The following is a 13,392-nucleotide window of genomic DNA, read 5'->3' on the forward strand; positions in this document are numbered from 1 at the left end:
CACACTACATCAGGGATGGTCCTCCTTGACTGTGCACAGGTTCGCCGCAGGTGATTACCTTTTCCAGACAACCAAGGGCAGAAGGCAGTTGCTTATTTCAAAGAGAAGGATGTTACACCTCAGGGGGGAAAGTGGTTGAGCTGGTTACCCTCCATACTTGGGTGGTTTAGCACAGCCTTTAGGAAGTTCAAGATACTCAGTGAACATTTGCTGCCTCAATGCCGGGTGAGGGACTTTCAGCCAAAGCAAGTCTCGTAGCAGCCTAGGCACAGCGCAGGCCTGATTCCCCACAGGAGAACCCATCCGTGGGTGTGGATCCTGCCCTTTCAGAACCTGCTCCCACTGGCTTTTCCGAGTGGGAGCTGGGCCACATTTCCCTCCCGTGGAACAGTCCCCTGTACTCCTTCTTGGCCGGAGGTCCCTGCTTCTTCCCTTTGGCACTCTGCCTTGATGTGTGTGGGAGACATGCTTGGAAACGTGGTCTCCAGAAAAACGCGTGGTTCTCTGGAAATGTTCCCTACAGAAATGTTCTCTGTATTTCCCGCCTTGTTTAAGTTAGGACTGCTATAGATCCCACAAAGCTTGCTACTTGCTGGTCTCTCACACGACCCCGTATAAATAATTTGCAAATGCAGCGAAGTACACAGAGCATTGTTATAATCAGTAAGCAACCAGTAGCACCGAAACCCACATTCTGGTTCAGTTCATGAAACAAGTTTTTTGGGTTTAGCCAGCTGAGATTATCACGGAGGGTTTGAAAAACCTCTTGCTTAATCAAGCATTAAAGGCTTGCAGCTGCTGATGTAATTCTAGCTGCAATTTATCAATTTGTCCTTTTAAATTGGTAGAAAAGTCCCTCTAGGTGATGCTGACTATCACTCCAGGAGTACTGGATGGAACTGCACTTCAGGGTGGGTGATGCACAGCTTGGAGAATCCTGGATGGGAAGAGTCCAATGGGGTGTTGCTGGGTCGCTGCCAGGGAAGCCTTTTCTGATATGGCTTCACCCTCCTCGCCAACCACTCAAAGGGTCCTTCTAGAGAGAAAACAGAAGCATACCCTTCTCCCCAAGTTAATAGTGCAACTGGGCCTTCCCATTTTCCTTCCCCTAGTGGGTCTTTGTATAAGACCAATGGGTGTGGGACTGCAGGCCTGTTTTGTCCAAGGTGTTTGTCTATGGGTGACTTTAAATTACCATCACAACTCAAAAAATTGTATGTATATATTGCCAGCATGGTTAAAATCCTGGGGGATAGTGAGTAACTACTGTTTGCCAAATTATTTGAGGTTGCAATCATCTGGGGTTAGCACAGAGAGCAGGAGGCATTCCCCAGAGTGAGGAGGTCCCTGCCCCAGGTATTAAGTGGGGCAGGGAGGAAGTAAGGCTGAATTCGTCCAACTTGCCCATTTGGACCAAAACAATTAAGAGTCTACACACTTTTCCAGGGTTGAGAAATGTCCCCATTCTAGTCATAGAAATGTAAACAAAATAGAAATCCCTTTTTCAAAACTAAGCATGCTGTGGCCTCCCAAAGTGTGGGGGCTGTTCTTTATCTCAGGGGTGACCTGGCTGGAACTCCCCTTGGAGACGTGCAGTCTGAACCAGTTTTAAGTCTGCTGCTAGGCGCCCGCCCAGGCTGGGTGCTGTGCGGAACTGTGGCCCTGGTGTGGCCCCAGCGCTGGGTGCAGGGAAAGGAGGTGAGGGGGACAAATGCCTCCTCCACCGCTGCCTGTCCTTGGCAGAAAAACCGGCCCCTATACACTGCGAGCCTGCTTGCGCTGGCGCCCCCGCTGTGCTGCAAGCTCGCGCACACCTGAGCCCCAGCTGAGCTCACTGGGAGGGTTGTGTTGCTCTCTGCAGCTGGAGTGAACTGTGGAATGGGCCCAGCTGGCACGCATCGGCCCCTTCCTCTTTTCGTCCAAGCCTTTCCTGACTATGAGGGCTGCTCTGCCCTGCTTTTCCCCATATTCCAAATCTAAAGACCGCTTATCTGGGAGACATCCAGCAGCCTTAAAAAGCTGCTGAATTAGCCGAAAACATTGCTCCTGTTCGTTAGAGATCCTGTTCCCCATGGTAGAGGATTCTTAGAAACCTTTGAAGAAAATTTTTTAACAATTAAAAGAACCTTTCTGAAATTCCTCCTGCCGTAAATGCAGCGATTATAAAACCAGTTTCAGTTTTGCTTTTCACTCCGTCTGCACCTTTAAGTCCTACTTCTCGCTAGTGAGGAGAGTGTAGTGGGTCGAAATATGCTGTTGGTGAAAGACTGCCAGGGAGAGGGGCACCAGACTTTCCAAGTATCCTAACCCTATTTTGGGGGTTCAAGTCCTCCCCAAGCATTTAGAACTGCGAGGATGGGGCTTGACGCGCTAGGTGACCAACCTTTATATCGCACTTCCCTGGATGAGCCAGAAGTTAGATTAGGTGATATTGGAGGTCCCTATAAGGCCCCTGCATGTCTTGGGAATTGATCCCAGACACCCTCACAAGGTTCCGACTCACATGGGAGCACCCGATTTCTTGGGCCGTGGGGAGGAAGTGCCTTTTGCCTTCGGAGCTTGGCGAATGCCAAAAGCTCTCATACAAAACCTAACTAAGAATTTAGTTAGCTAAATTCTTCTGGAAAGCTGTCTTCGGAGTCCGGTCGAAACCGAAACACTCATTCACTATCCGCCTTTCCTTATACAGGCAGACAGAGGGAAAGGCAAAATTGAAAGGACCGCAAGAGGAGGCCTGAAAGAAAGAATTTGCTGAGATGCTTTTAAAATATCCAGTTGCTGTTTTTAAAGCTGATTAAAGGCAAAGTCTTTGCTCTTTCTCCCAAGCCTAGACCTAGTTGGGGGTTGTGCCACAGGGGTGGACTTGTGAGTGTTTTTACAGTGTGCCTCTCGTTGCGTGGACTTTTGCTTGCGGCTGACGAGAAACCTAGTGTTCTGTCCCGGTCCATGTCCAGCTAATCCTCTCATGGCGAGTGCCCTTGTGGCTTTTAACTGCTCCATCCGTGCCTGCGAGATTGCGGCAGATGCTTGGGAGAGAGAGCAAGGCTCCTGCTTACTAAAGAGGGTACAGATGTAAAGCGGTCACAAGAGAGGGCAACCTTGGAAGAAATCCCTTTTTCTTTTAAATCCAACACACCCTACAACCCTTCCGAAAAGCAGTTGGTGTCATCTACACTTACCTGGGCTGATGCACGCGCTCCAACCAAGTTCGTGTGTTGAACACAACTGCGGCCCGTAGCCCTGGGTCCCTGTTCCTGGGTGCCAGATGATGCGGATCCTGGCCCACAGGATCCTGTGTTGTGGCAGCAATAGACAAATACACACACACTACAGAAATCCTGTGGAGAAAAAGGGACTGCATGGCCATTCTCTAAGTGAGAGAGAGGGTGAGAGGGCCAGGGAGAGCCCAAGAGAGTGAGCTGACCCCTGCCTGGACAGGCTTTTATTGCTTTTCTGGGCACATTACATCAGGGATGGTCCTCATTTACTATGCATAGGTTCACTGTAGGTGATTACCTTTTACAGACAACCAAGGACAGAATGCTGCTAATGACTTCAAAGAGAAGGATGTTATACCTCAAGGGGGAAAGTGGTTGAACTGGTTACACTCCATACTTGGGAGGTTTAGCACAGACTTTAGGAAGTTCAAGATACTCAGTAAACATTTGCTGCCTCAATCCAGGGTGAGGGAGTTTTAGCAAAAGTGAATCTCATAGCAGCCTAGGTACAATGCAGGCCTGATTCCCCATGGGAGAACCTATCCATGGGTGTGGGTCCTGCCTGCCAAACCTTGCACCCACTGGCTTTTCCAAGTGGGAGCTGGGCCACATTTCCCACGTGTGGAACAGTTCCCTATAGAGGTGCTTCCCAAACATCTTGTGGTCTTTCTATCGTGGCACTAACCACACACTCAAGTTGTTTGTCCTTATGTTTGCTTCCCCTGTTAGAACTGTGGACTACTTGGGTGAAGAGACCACATCTAAGTCATTGGTACGTTTTTAGGACAGAGCCTGGCAGAACAGAAATCAATGACCATTCCTTCGTAACATCTGGGATCTGTGTAACTGACACCCTCTGGACTCAGAGGGACAGGGAAAGAGCAGTTTATAGTCATGGTTCCCTCCCTTGGAAGAAAACATATTCGGTCAATCAAAATCGAGATCTCTGACCCCTACTCTGGTTCTCTGAATCAGACTTAGGGCAGGAAAATGTTTTAGAGAATGCCTCCTCATGGGGAGGGGCAGGGCTTCTGTCTTAAGAGAATTAAACATTGTAAGTTTATATTCAGAAAATTGAAAGAATCTTAATTTGTTGTTTGAGAATAGAGAACCTCCCAAACATTGGCTGGTGGGGGATACATGTCCATTAGTCGTATCACGGAGATGGAAATCAGGACTAGGACAGGAAAACGAGGTATCTGTGTTTATTGAGAGGAAAGGGAGTTACTGAAGTCTGACCAACACCAATCTACTTCCACTCTTCTTTACATACAGATGAGGAAAGTGAGGCCCAGAAGTGAAGAGGTGTGTTCAAGGTCACATAGCTAGTAGGTAGCAGAGGCAGGACTCACAATGCCCGACTGGGCTCCTCCACTGCGTCATGGCCTGACCATGGCCTTGGGTGGTGAGGAAGTAGCACAGCCCCAAGGTGGAGGAGCACTGGATGAAGACTGAGGTGATGGTATGGTGTGATCTTGGGGAAGCCAGTTTGAGACCCAGTTTCTGTTTGTGCAAAACAGGGAAGATAATATCCCACCACACTGCTGAAGGATCAAAAGAGATGAGAAAGCCCTTTATAAACTGCAACATATTTAAAAGTGGCCCTTTGGATTTTAAGTCATCCAGCTTGTAAAAAACAGAAGCACACTGAAGTTGTAAATGTAGACTCTCCAACCGCTTCAGCATAACCACAAATAAGGGTTTCCAGGTAAGTAGGAAAAGCAGTGTTAATCAAAACTTTCTCTGTATTTTAGAATCAAGAGTTAATGGTTTATAAGTGGGTAGCAATATGGGAAAAAGAAAGGTAAAATTAGACCTACTTCTTAAATTGTAAACCATAGTAAATTCCACATAGAACAGAGACCTAAATTTAAAAACTGAAATCATGTAAGCACTAGAAGAAAACATGAATGAATTCTTCAATAACCTGGAAATGAGAAAACTTTTCTAATGGCTCAAAATCCTAAAGCAGTAAGGAAAACTAATAGGTTTAATTGCATAAAAGTAAAAAAAAATTCTGCTAGAACAAAACAAAAAATACCATAAATATGGAGAAAATACAAACGACAAAGTGAAAAGAAAATCTGCAACTTAATCATAAGGGTTTAACAGCCTTAATATAAGAAGTTTTAAAAAATGAAATCCCATATATATCCTAGAAATATGAAAGGTAACCCCCCCAAAAGAAATACAGATGGCTCTTTGTGACACTCAACCTCCCTCACAACAGAAATTCAAACTAAAATTATCCTGAAAGCCACGTCTTACCTATCAGACCAAAAAACTCAAACTGGACAATATAATCTGTTGGCAAGTCTGTGGGAAAATGGGCATTTTCAGTTATTGTTGGTGGGAAGGCTGGTGGGAGGATAAAATGATATTATTCCTCCCTCACTATGGATGGAAATGGCAATGTATATTTAAATCACACATTCCAGCCCTGGCCAGTATGGCTCAGTTGATTGGCATTGTCCCATAACACCACAAGGTTGAGGGTTTGGTCCCAGATGGATGTCTCTCTCCTTCTCCCCTTTCCAATGAGCATGTCCTTGGGTAAGGATTAAAAAAACAATAAACTACACATTCCTTTCTCGTCTGATCTAGAAGTCTCACTTCTAGGAATCCACTCCACAAATTTAATGGCAGATGTAAGAGAAGATATGTGCCCAAGGCCTTTAATTCAGCACTATATAGCAGCTTGGAAAGAATTCAAATGCCCATCGGTTGAATAAACGATAAGCTGGTTGAACAAACTATAGTACATCCACACAGGAGTGACCCATTGACTACAGGATATTAAGGGAGAAAACGTAATGTGGACAAGTGAGCACAGCAAGCTATCATTTAACTAATGGTGTATATAAAGGCACAGATAAGCCATAATTTTCTTTTTAAATGGTTACCTGGAGGGGGAAAAAGGAAGCAGAATGGAGGGAACTAACAGGGGAATTAGATTCTTTAAACATGTATTTTTTAATAAATGGATTTCCCTGTCTGAACTAACCTGCCAACTCCTTAAAGGCATGGTATCTTATTTGGCACAATACACCCACGCACTACTACACAATAAGAGATGTTAACTTTGAAGAATTTTAAACATGTGAATAACACAACCAGATGTTTTTGAAAGGTTATCCTAGAGAAGTAATGAAAGAAGCAGTTGGCGTTTGCAGTGATGTTCACTCCACACGCTCCATAGGCAATTTTATCCACACCCACTGTGACTACCACCTACAGGCATAAGGTTAGCAGACATCATCACCTAATTCCTTCCTCTTACCTGTACACCAATATATTCAACCTCATGCCTGATGTCTTCTGGACCTCAAACTCAGCATGGCCTAAACTGAACTGCTCCCTTGTTGCCTTCTTCCATTGTGACCAAACTCATCAAATTCCACCATCTATCAAGTGCATCACCCTTGACACTTCTCTTTACCACCAATGTCCATCAGCAAGCCCCACAGATTTTATCCTATAAAAAAAAAAGTCTAGGGGGGAACCAAGATGGCGGCGTAGGTAGACACACTGCGCCTCCTCGCACAACCAGAACTGACAGAGAATCGAACAGCAAGGGGGACTGACACCAAGGAAACAGAAAATAATCATTCATCCAGACTGGTAGGAGGGGCGGAGACGGGCACCGGGGTGGAGAGGACTCGTGTGGCTGTGGCGGGACTGAGACTGGCGAAGTGTGGGACAAATGGCGCAGGCAGTCCGAGCACTAGCAGACCCTGCGGTCCCACATTTGCACAGATAAACCCAGAGGGCTGGACTCAGAGTGGCAGAGAGTGGGGCAGGCAGAGTGGCGGGTAGCACCTTGCGGCACCACATTCGCCCACAAATAAACCTGACGAACGGCGGGCAGCGAAGCAGACCGCTGCGCAACCCAGGGCTCCAGCTTGGGGAAATAAAGCCTCAAACCTCTGATTGAAAGCGCCCCTGGGGGTTGGGGCGGCAGGAGAGACTCCCAGCCTCACAGGAGAGGTTGTTGGAGAGACCCACAGGGGCCTAGAGTGTGCACAGGCCCACTTACTCGGGAACCAGCACCAGAGTGGCCCAGTTTGATTGTGGGTATTGGAGTGGAAGATTGAAATCCGGAGGAGAGTGAGGCGGGCGCCATTGCTCTCTCTCGGCCCCTCCCCCACGTACAGCGTCACAGCGCAGCGACCAGCATTACCCCGCCCTGGTGAACACCTAAGGCTCCGCCCCTTAAAGTAACAGACGTGCAAAGACAAACAAACAAAAAATGGCCCAAATGACAGAACACTTCAAAGCTCCTGAAAAAATACAACTAAGCGACGAAGAGATAGCCAACCTATCGGATGCACAGTTCAAAGCACTGGTTATCAATATGCTCACAGACTTGGTTGAATCTGTTCGAAAAACAGATGAAAAAATGAAGCCTATGCTAAGAGAAACAAAGGAAAATGTACAGGGAACCAATAGTGATGAGAAGGAAACTGGGACTCAAATCAATGGTATGGACCAGAAGGAAGAAACAAACATCCAACCAGAAAAGAATGAAGAAACAAGAACTTGGAAAAATGAGGAGAGGCTTAGGAACCTCCAGGACACCTTGAAACGTTCCAACATCCGAATTATAGGGGTGCCAGAAGGAGAAGAGGAAGAACAAAAAATTGAAAACTTATTTGAACAAATAATGGAGAACTTCCCCGTTCTGGCAAAGGAAATAGACTTCCGGGAAGTCCAGGAAGCTCAGAGAGTCCCAAAGAAGCTGGACCCAAGGAGGAACACACCAAGGCACATCATAATTACATTACCCAAGATTAAATGCAAGGACCTACATCCAAGATTACTGTATCCAGCAAAGCTATCATTTAGAATAGAAGGGAAGATAAAGTGCTTCTCAGATAAGGTCAAGTTAAAGAAGCTCATCATCACCAAGCCCTTATTATATGAAATGTTAAAGGGAGTTACCTAAGAAAAAGAAGATCAAAAATAGGAACAGTAAAAATGACAGCAAACTCAGTTACTAACGACCACACCTAAAACAAAAATGAGAGCAAACTAGGCAAACAACTAGAACATGAGGGTTGTCAATAAGGGAGTGGGAGGGGGAGAGGGGGGTAAAGGTACAGAGAATAAGTAGCATAGATGATAGGTGGAAAATATACAGGGGGAGGGTAAAAATAGTGTAGGAAATGTAGAAGCCAAAGAACTTATAAGTATGACCCATGGACATGAACTATGGGGGGGGGAATGTGGGAGGGAGGGGGGTGGGCAGGATGGAGTGGAGTGGGGGGGGGAAATGGGACAACTGTAATAGCATAATCAATAAGTATATTAAAAAAAAAAAAAGAGTAAAAAAAAAAAAGTCTATAACTTATCCACCTCTCCTCCTCTCCAAAACGTTAATCTGCCATCACCCACAGGACATTAACATCCTCTCCCCTCACATCCAATATAACATGAACTATCCCAAGAACAAGACAGATGTAATTGAGAAAGTTATTACAATCATCTGGGAAAGAACCAGAGATGCCACACTAGGGCAGTAAGTGCATTCGTGTTGGGGAGCTCGTAAGAAAATGATCACGAAAATTAAAACTTATTTCAAACACTCCCAAAACTGATTATGTAAATCTGTGTACTAGAACAGTCAAGACCTATCTGGCAACAAATGCTACTGGTATCAGGGCCCATGGTCCACCTACGTACCTTAAGTAGAGACACTGCCACTTTGGGTTAAAAGTAGAGAGACGCCACACTACTTGAGACCACTGGAACATCAAGAAATCTATACAGTGGCTAGCACCTTCCTATTGTTCTTCTCTTCTGCAATCTGGACTTTGCCAAACTATTCTGCTTAAAAGAATTCTCAAACGCCTCTTAATTTAGGGGGGAAGGTCCATCCACTGAGAAGTTCTAAATAATTAATGGATAACCTACATTTTTAGAATGATTGTGGTGGGGGGGTGCAGAAAAGAGTTAAGGAGACAAAATGCAACGGGCTGAGTAAATTATAATTTTTCAGACAAGGAACAGATTTAATGGCTAAGACAGAGTTCAGGTCTGGTTTTCTGTTGCTAATGCCTAGAAGGGTTCTGGTTGGCAATTAAATATTGGTTTAGAGCAATACCATCTCATCCAGACTTTATGCTAATTAGAAAGTCAACACCCTCTGAAGCAGAGGGCAGGAAGGAGTCAGTGCTGAGCACTATGTATAAGAACTGCTCTAGGCACTCAGGGTTACATTTATACACTGTACACAAATATTTGAGACTGTCAACAATTTTAAATATTTCACTACATAAAGCTATACCCAAACTGTGCTTTATTATTTCCCATACAGCACTACATATTTTAGCCTGAGGACATTTGTAAAAGCAATAAAAGTTCCAGAAATCCTGGGATGAATTCCACTAGCTAAAAGATATTTAAATAGCGCTAACAGAAACTACCAGATAGCCGGCATCATGTAAACAACAAACACGTAAAAAAAGAGACAAACTTAACATACAGAATGCTTTTTTTTATTCACAGAAAACTAGAAGTCCAGTTCTAGACGTTTCTCTTGAATACTTCATGTGTTTTGCTAGTAGGCAGAGCCCTATAAAAGGCGGCCCCACCTAGTCCTCAGACTCAGATCCATCCTCATCTTGACTAATCTGGAAGTATCGAAGTTCGTAAGTCTCCTTGTCAGATGCAACCACTCGAAGCCAATCGCGAAGACTGTTCTTCTTAAGGTATTTCTTGGTGAGATATTTCAAATATCTTAAAAACAAAAACATGAATTTCATTAAGAAATAATACTATGTAGAGGCATACTACATATAAGATATGCACTGTTATATTCATCTTTTGGATTCCCAATTCCTTCCAAAATACATTGTATTAACTACTGTGCGACACCGCTAGGGATACAAATAAGGTAGTCTCTCAACCCCAATTAGCATCAGTTTATTTTCCACAAAACCCTACTCCCATCTCATTAAATCTAATATTCTTATGTTAGAAAAACAATATGCAGGAGAGCAGTATAGCTTTTTCTTCCATCTTACTGCCACAATGAGATTTTAAAACTAAATACACAATTTCATTCTTCAAATGTATCATGCACCATCAACCTTCAAACCTCAATCTCACTTTGGATCAACAAGGGGAAACCTGTCAACAGGTTCCACTTAAAGTTTAAGATTATTCATAGCCTTGCAACTAATGCACGGCTGCCCTTTATTAAAAAAGGCATCAGTATGGTTTAATTTCATCACACCAGCCATTCCCTTCCATTTACACTTCACAGCATTCCTAACTACCCAATCTTATCCAGCCTCCCTGCCCTTTGCTAATGCTGCTCCCTCTACACTCCACTGGCAACACTACATTCATTTTCAGGTTTTCTGCTAATTCTTGGGCCCTCCCTATCTCACTTTATATTTATCTGCATGTCCACAAGACCCTCGAGGACAGATACTTCCTTTCATCTCCAAACTCCTAGTGATTAATTTATATACAAGTTGGATTACAGAGCCTAGGATTTAATGGACAAGAGGCCTGGACTTAACCTGTCTGCTGTATTTTCATAGTAAGTTACACTCATTGACAATCAGCCTAAATAACCAGAACTGTTAACTAAATACATTTTCCATTCAAATAGGCCTCATTAAAGTTCAAAGCACTTTTGATATATCTCACAGACATCAACATATCTATTCTTACATATGAATAGAAAATATTAGGATTACATTCTGTAATTATTCCACTGAAATTACCAAAATTTCAGTAAAATATTATGAAAAACAAATACTAACCTTTTAGAGAACTGTTTCTCGGAAACAACTGTGATTTTATTCTTGAAGCGTTCAATGTGAACCACATTCCCAAGATTTCCAGTTTTTCCATTGACTTTAACCTTTTCCCGCAGAAACTGTTCCTATTTTAAAACAGAAAAAATGCAAAACTAGGGAAGGAAACCCTAGATATTCACTAGGGAAGGTACCCTAGGAATAGAGCTTAGGTTAAAATCAAATACTACATACTTAATCCCTTATTAAGAACTCTACAAAGATAAAAATAAACTGAGTAGAGTGATACTTACAAAATTTGCGGAATCAAAAATTCCATCTTCTACTGGGTGAGTAAGGTCCAAGCCAAACTTCCAGGTTGTCTTCTTAGGCTTCTTGACTTTCTGTAACAGAAAGTTATCATAATTATGACTTTCCAAAAATATCCATTCATTTTATATACAAACTTTAAAAATCAGTGCAATGGTGTACACTACTATCAGATTATATGAAATGGTATAAAACTCTAAAAAATTGCTTAACATCTATCAGACAGACACTCCTTAACTTCATTTAAATCAAGTTTTTTGCAAAATCCAATGGAGATTTCCCATTTGTCATCCGAATGTCTCACAAATACAAAACTCAAAGCAGGAAAATATATGGTGAGCTTCCTTCATCAGAAGATTCCAAAGAAATCACATTTTTACAACTGGAAAAGATTAAGGGGATCAATCCACCTTCTTCCGCCGAGTTAAAACTAGAAACACCCACTCAGATATTTGAGCCTTTAATCACACTCCCTTTGTTATGTTACGGAGAAAAGTTTTATGGCCTTTATTATTTCCCATGTCCAGTTTTAAACTACCAGGTGCTTTTTTCTATAGGACAGGTGCTGCTTTACCACTGCCATCCCAATGCAGACGGGGAATAGTATACCACCTAGTACAAGCTCAGTTACAACCACTTAATAAATCCAGAAGATTCAATCCTTATGCTGTTATAGGTGAGAAAAGGGGAGGGGGACCTTTGGTCTGGTAAAGATTTTTTTTTAGTTTAAAAAACACAAGTAACTTAAGTTTTCCAGACTCAGAACTTTTAGACCAATACCATGTAATAAGGCTACACAAATGAAATGAGGCTATCAGCTCCAAATTAGATCTACCCAAACGGATACTAAGTACTAAGGCCAGTTTTCTTTCTTAGGTAGTTGAGGAACTTGTGCCAAGAAATATTATCCCAAACTTTATATTGGTAAAAAAAAGGATACTAGTTGCTGGGCTCGACTGCATGATTTATAGCTCTGTTGGGGCATTATTTAATTTAGGAGATGCGAAGAACTTCTGTCCGGTGGTGCAGATAACCCAGGGGGCCTACGACCCCCTTGGACATCTCCCAGTTTTGTATATTTTATTAACAGAAATATTACCCTCCCTAACGTTTTTGAAAAATTTTCCGACACAACCCCAATTTCTCAAATGCTCTCTGGACCGATTTTAACGTCTTACTGGTCCCCTTAGTAATCAGTAACGTAAATAAAATCTTTAAAGCACATTCCTTTTATATTTTCCCGAGAGTCGTAACTTGTACCTTTAAAATAATTCCTTCCTGAGATAATAAACAAACTTCTTCGCCCAGTTATTTCTTAAGTTCTCTTTAGTAACACGGGCTATCGCGGAAACGCGCGCCTCGGAGCTCCGTCCGCCCTCGCCAGGCCGTCGGGCCCGCCCGATACCGACGTTTCCTTTCTGGTGCAAGTACATAGGAGCAGCATCGGCATCATCCGGGGCGAGGGAGGAAAGAAATGGCCCAAATGCTGTCTGTGCCACCAGCCCCGCTCACCGTTGTGCCTCCTTCCCTGCGCTCGCACGGCCACCCATCCTAAGCCAAGGCCGGGCCCACCCCGAACTCCACAAGACCGCGTGGAAAACCACCTTGAGGCTTAACGTGCGGGCTGTTTTCCTGTCCCCGTTCCCATTTCTACCCTCCCTTTATCTCTAATGAGACAATCTCGACCCTCCAGACGCCTATCGTGTACTGGGGGAATAAGACTAGCTCAGGTAGACCACGCTCACTCACCGGCGCCATCTTGCCCGTCGTCCGAGAGACCAGAAAGAAAGCGGCAGCCGCCCGCACGTATTTATAGTTAAGCGTGCTGCGTCACGCGCCGAGAACGTGAGATCTTTGTCTGCCGGAAGAGAATTTGGGGAGGAGCACGGCTGCGGATAACCCAGAAACCGAAGGCGTGGCCCGGGGAACGTGTAAGCGTAGGCAGTCGCGTTTCTTGGGAGCGCCCTCCAGCGGCGGCATTTGAAATGACTCACCGTTTTCCGCGGGCGACGGCACGTTCTCGTAGGAATCATCTTCCACGAATCGCCAGGATCTTCTTTTCAATCAGGGCAAGGGATTGTCTGAGGTTGCTCTGA

At 44.1% G+C, this 13,392-nt stretch overlaps 1 protein-coding gene across 1 annotated transcript; it reads right to left on the bottom strand.

The window, feature by feature from the left end:
* Positions 1–9,693: 9,693 nt before the first annotated feature.
* Positions 9,694–13,170, bottom strand: RPL22L1 (ribosomal protein L22 like 1). Its single transcript, XM_024560547.3, has 4 exons — positions 13,046–13,170; positions 11,281–11,370; positions 10,994–11,115; positions 9,694–9,956 (listed from the first exon to the last, which is right to left on the bottom strand). The coding sequence occupies exons 1-4, from the start codon at positions 13,052–13,054 to the stop codon at positions 9,812–9,814; spliced, it is 366 nt and encodes a 121-aa protein (XP_024416315.2). The 5' UTR covers positions 13,055–13,170; the 3' UTR covers positions 9,694–9,811.
* Positions 13,171–13,392: the final 222 nt, after the last annotated feature.

This window comes from Desmodus rotundus, chromosome 2 (genome assembly GCF_022682495.2).
Source record: "Desmodus rotundus isolate HL8 chromosome 2, HLdesRot8A.1, whole genome shotgun sequence".
NCBI classification, from domain to species: domain Eukaryota; kingdom Metazoa; phylum Chordata; class Mammalia; order Chiroptera; family Phyllostomidae; genus Desmodus; species Desmodus rotundus.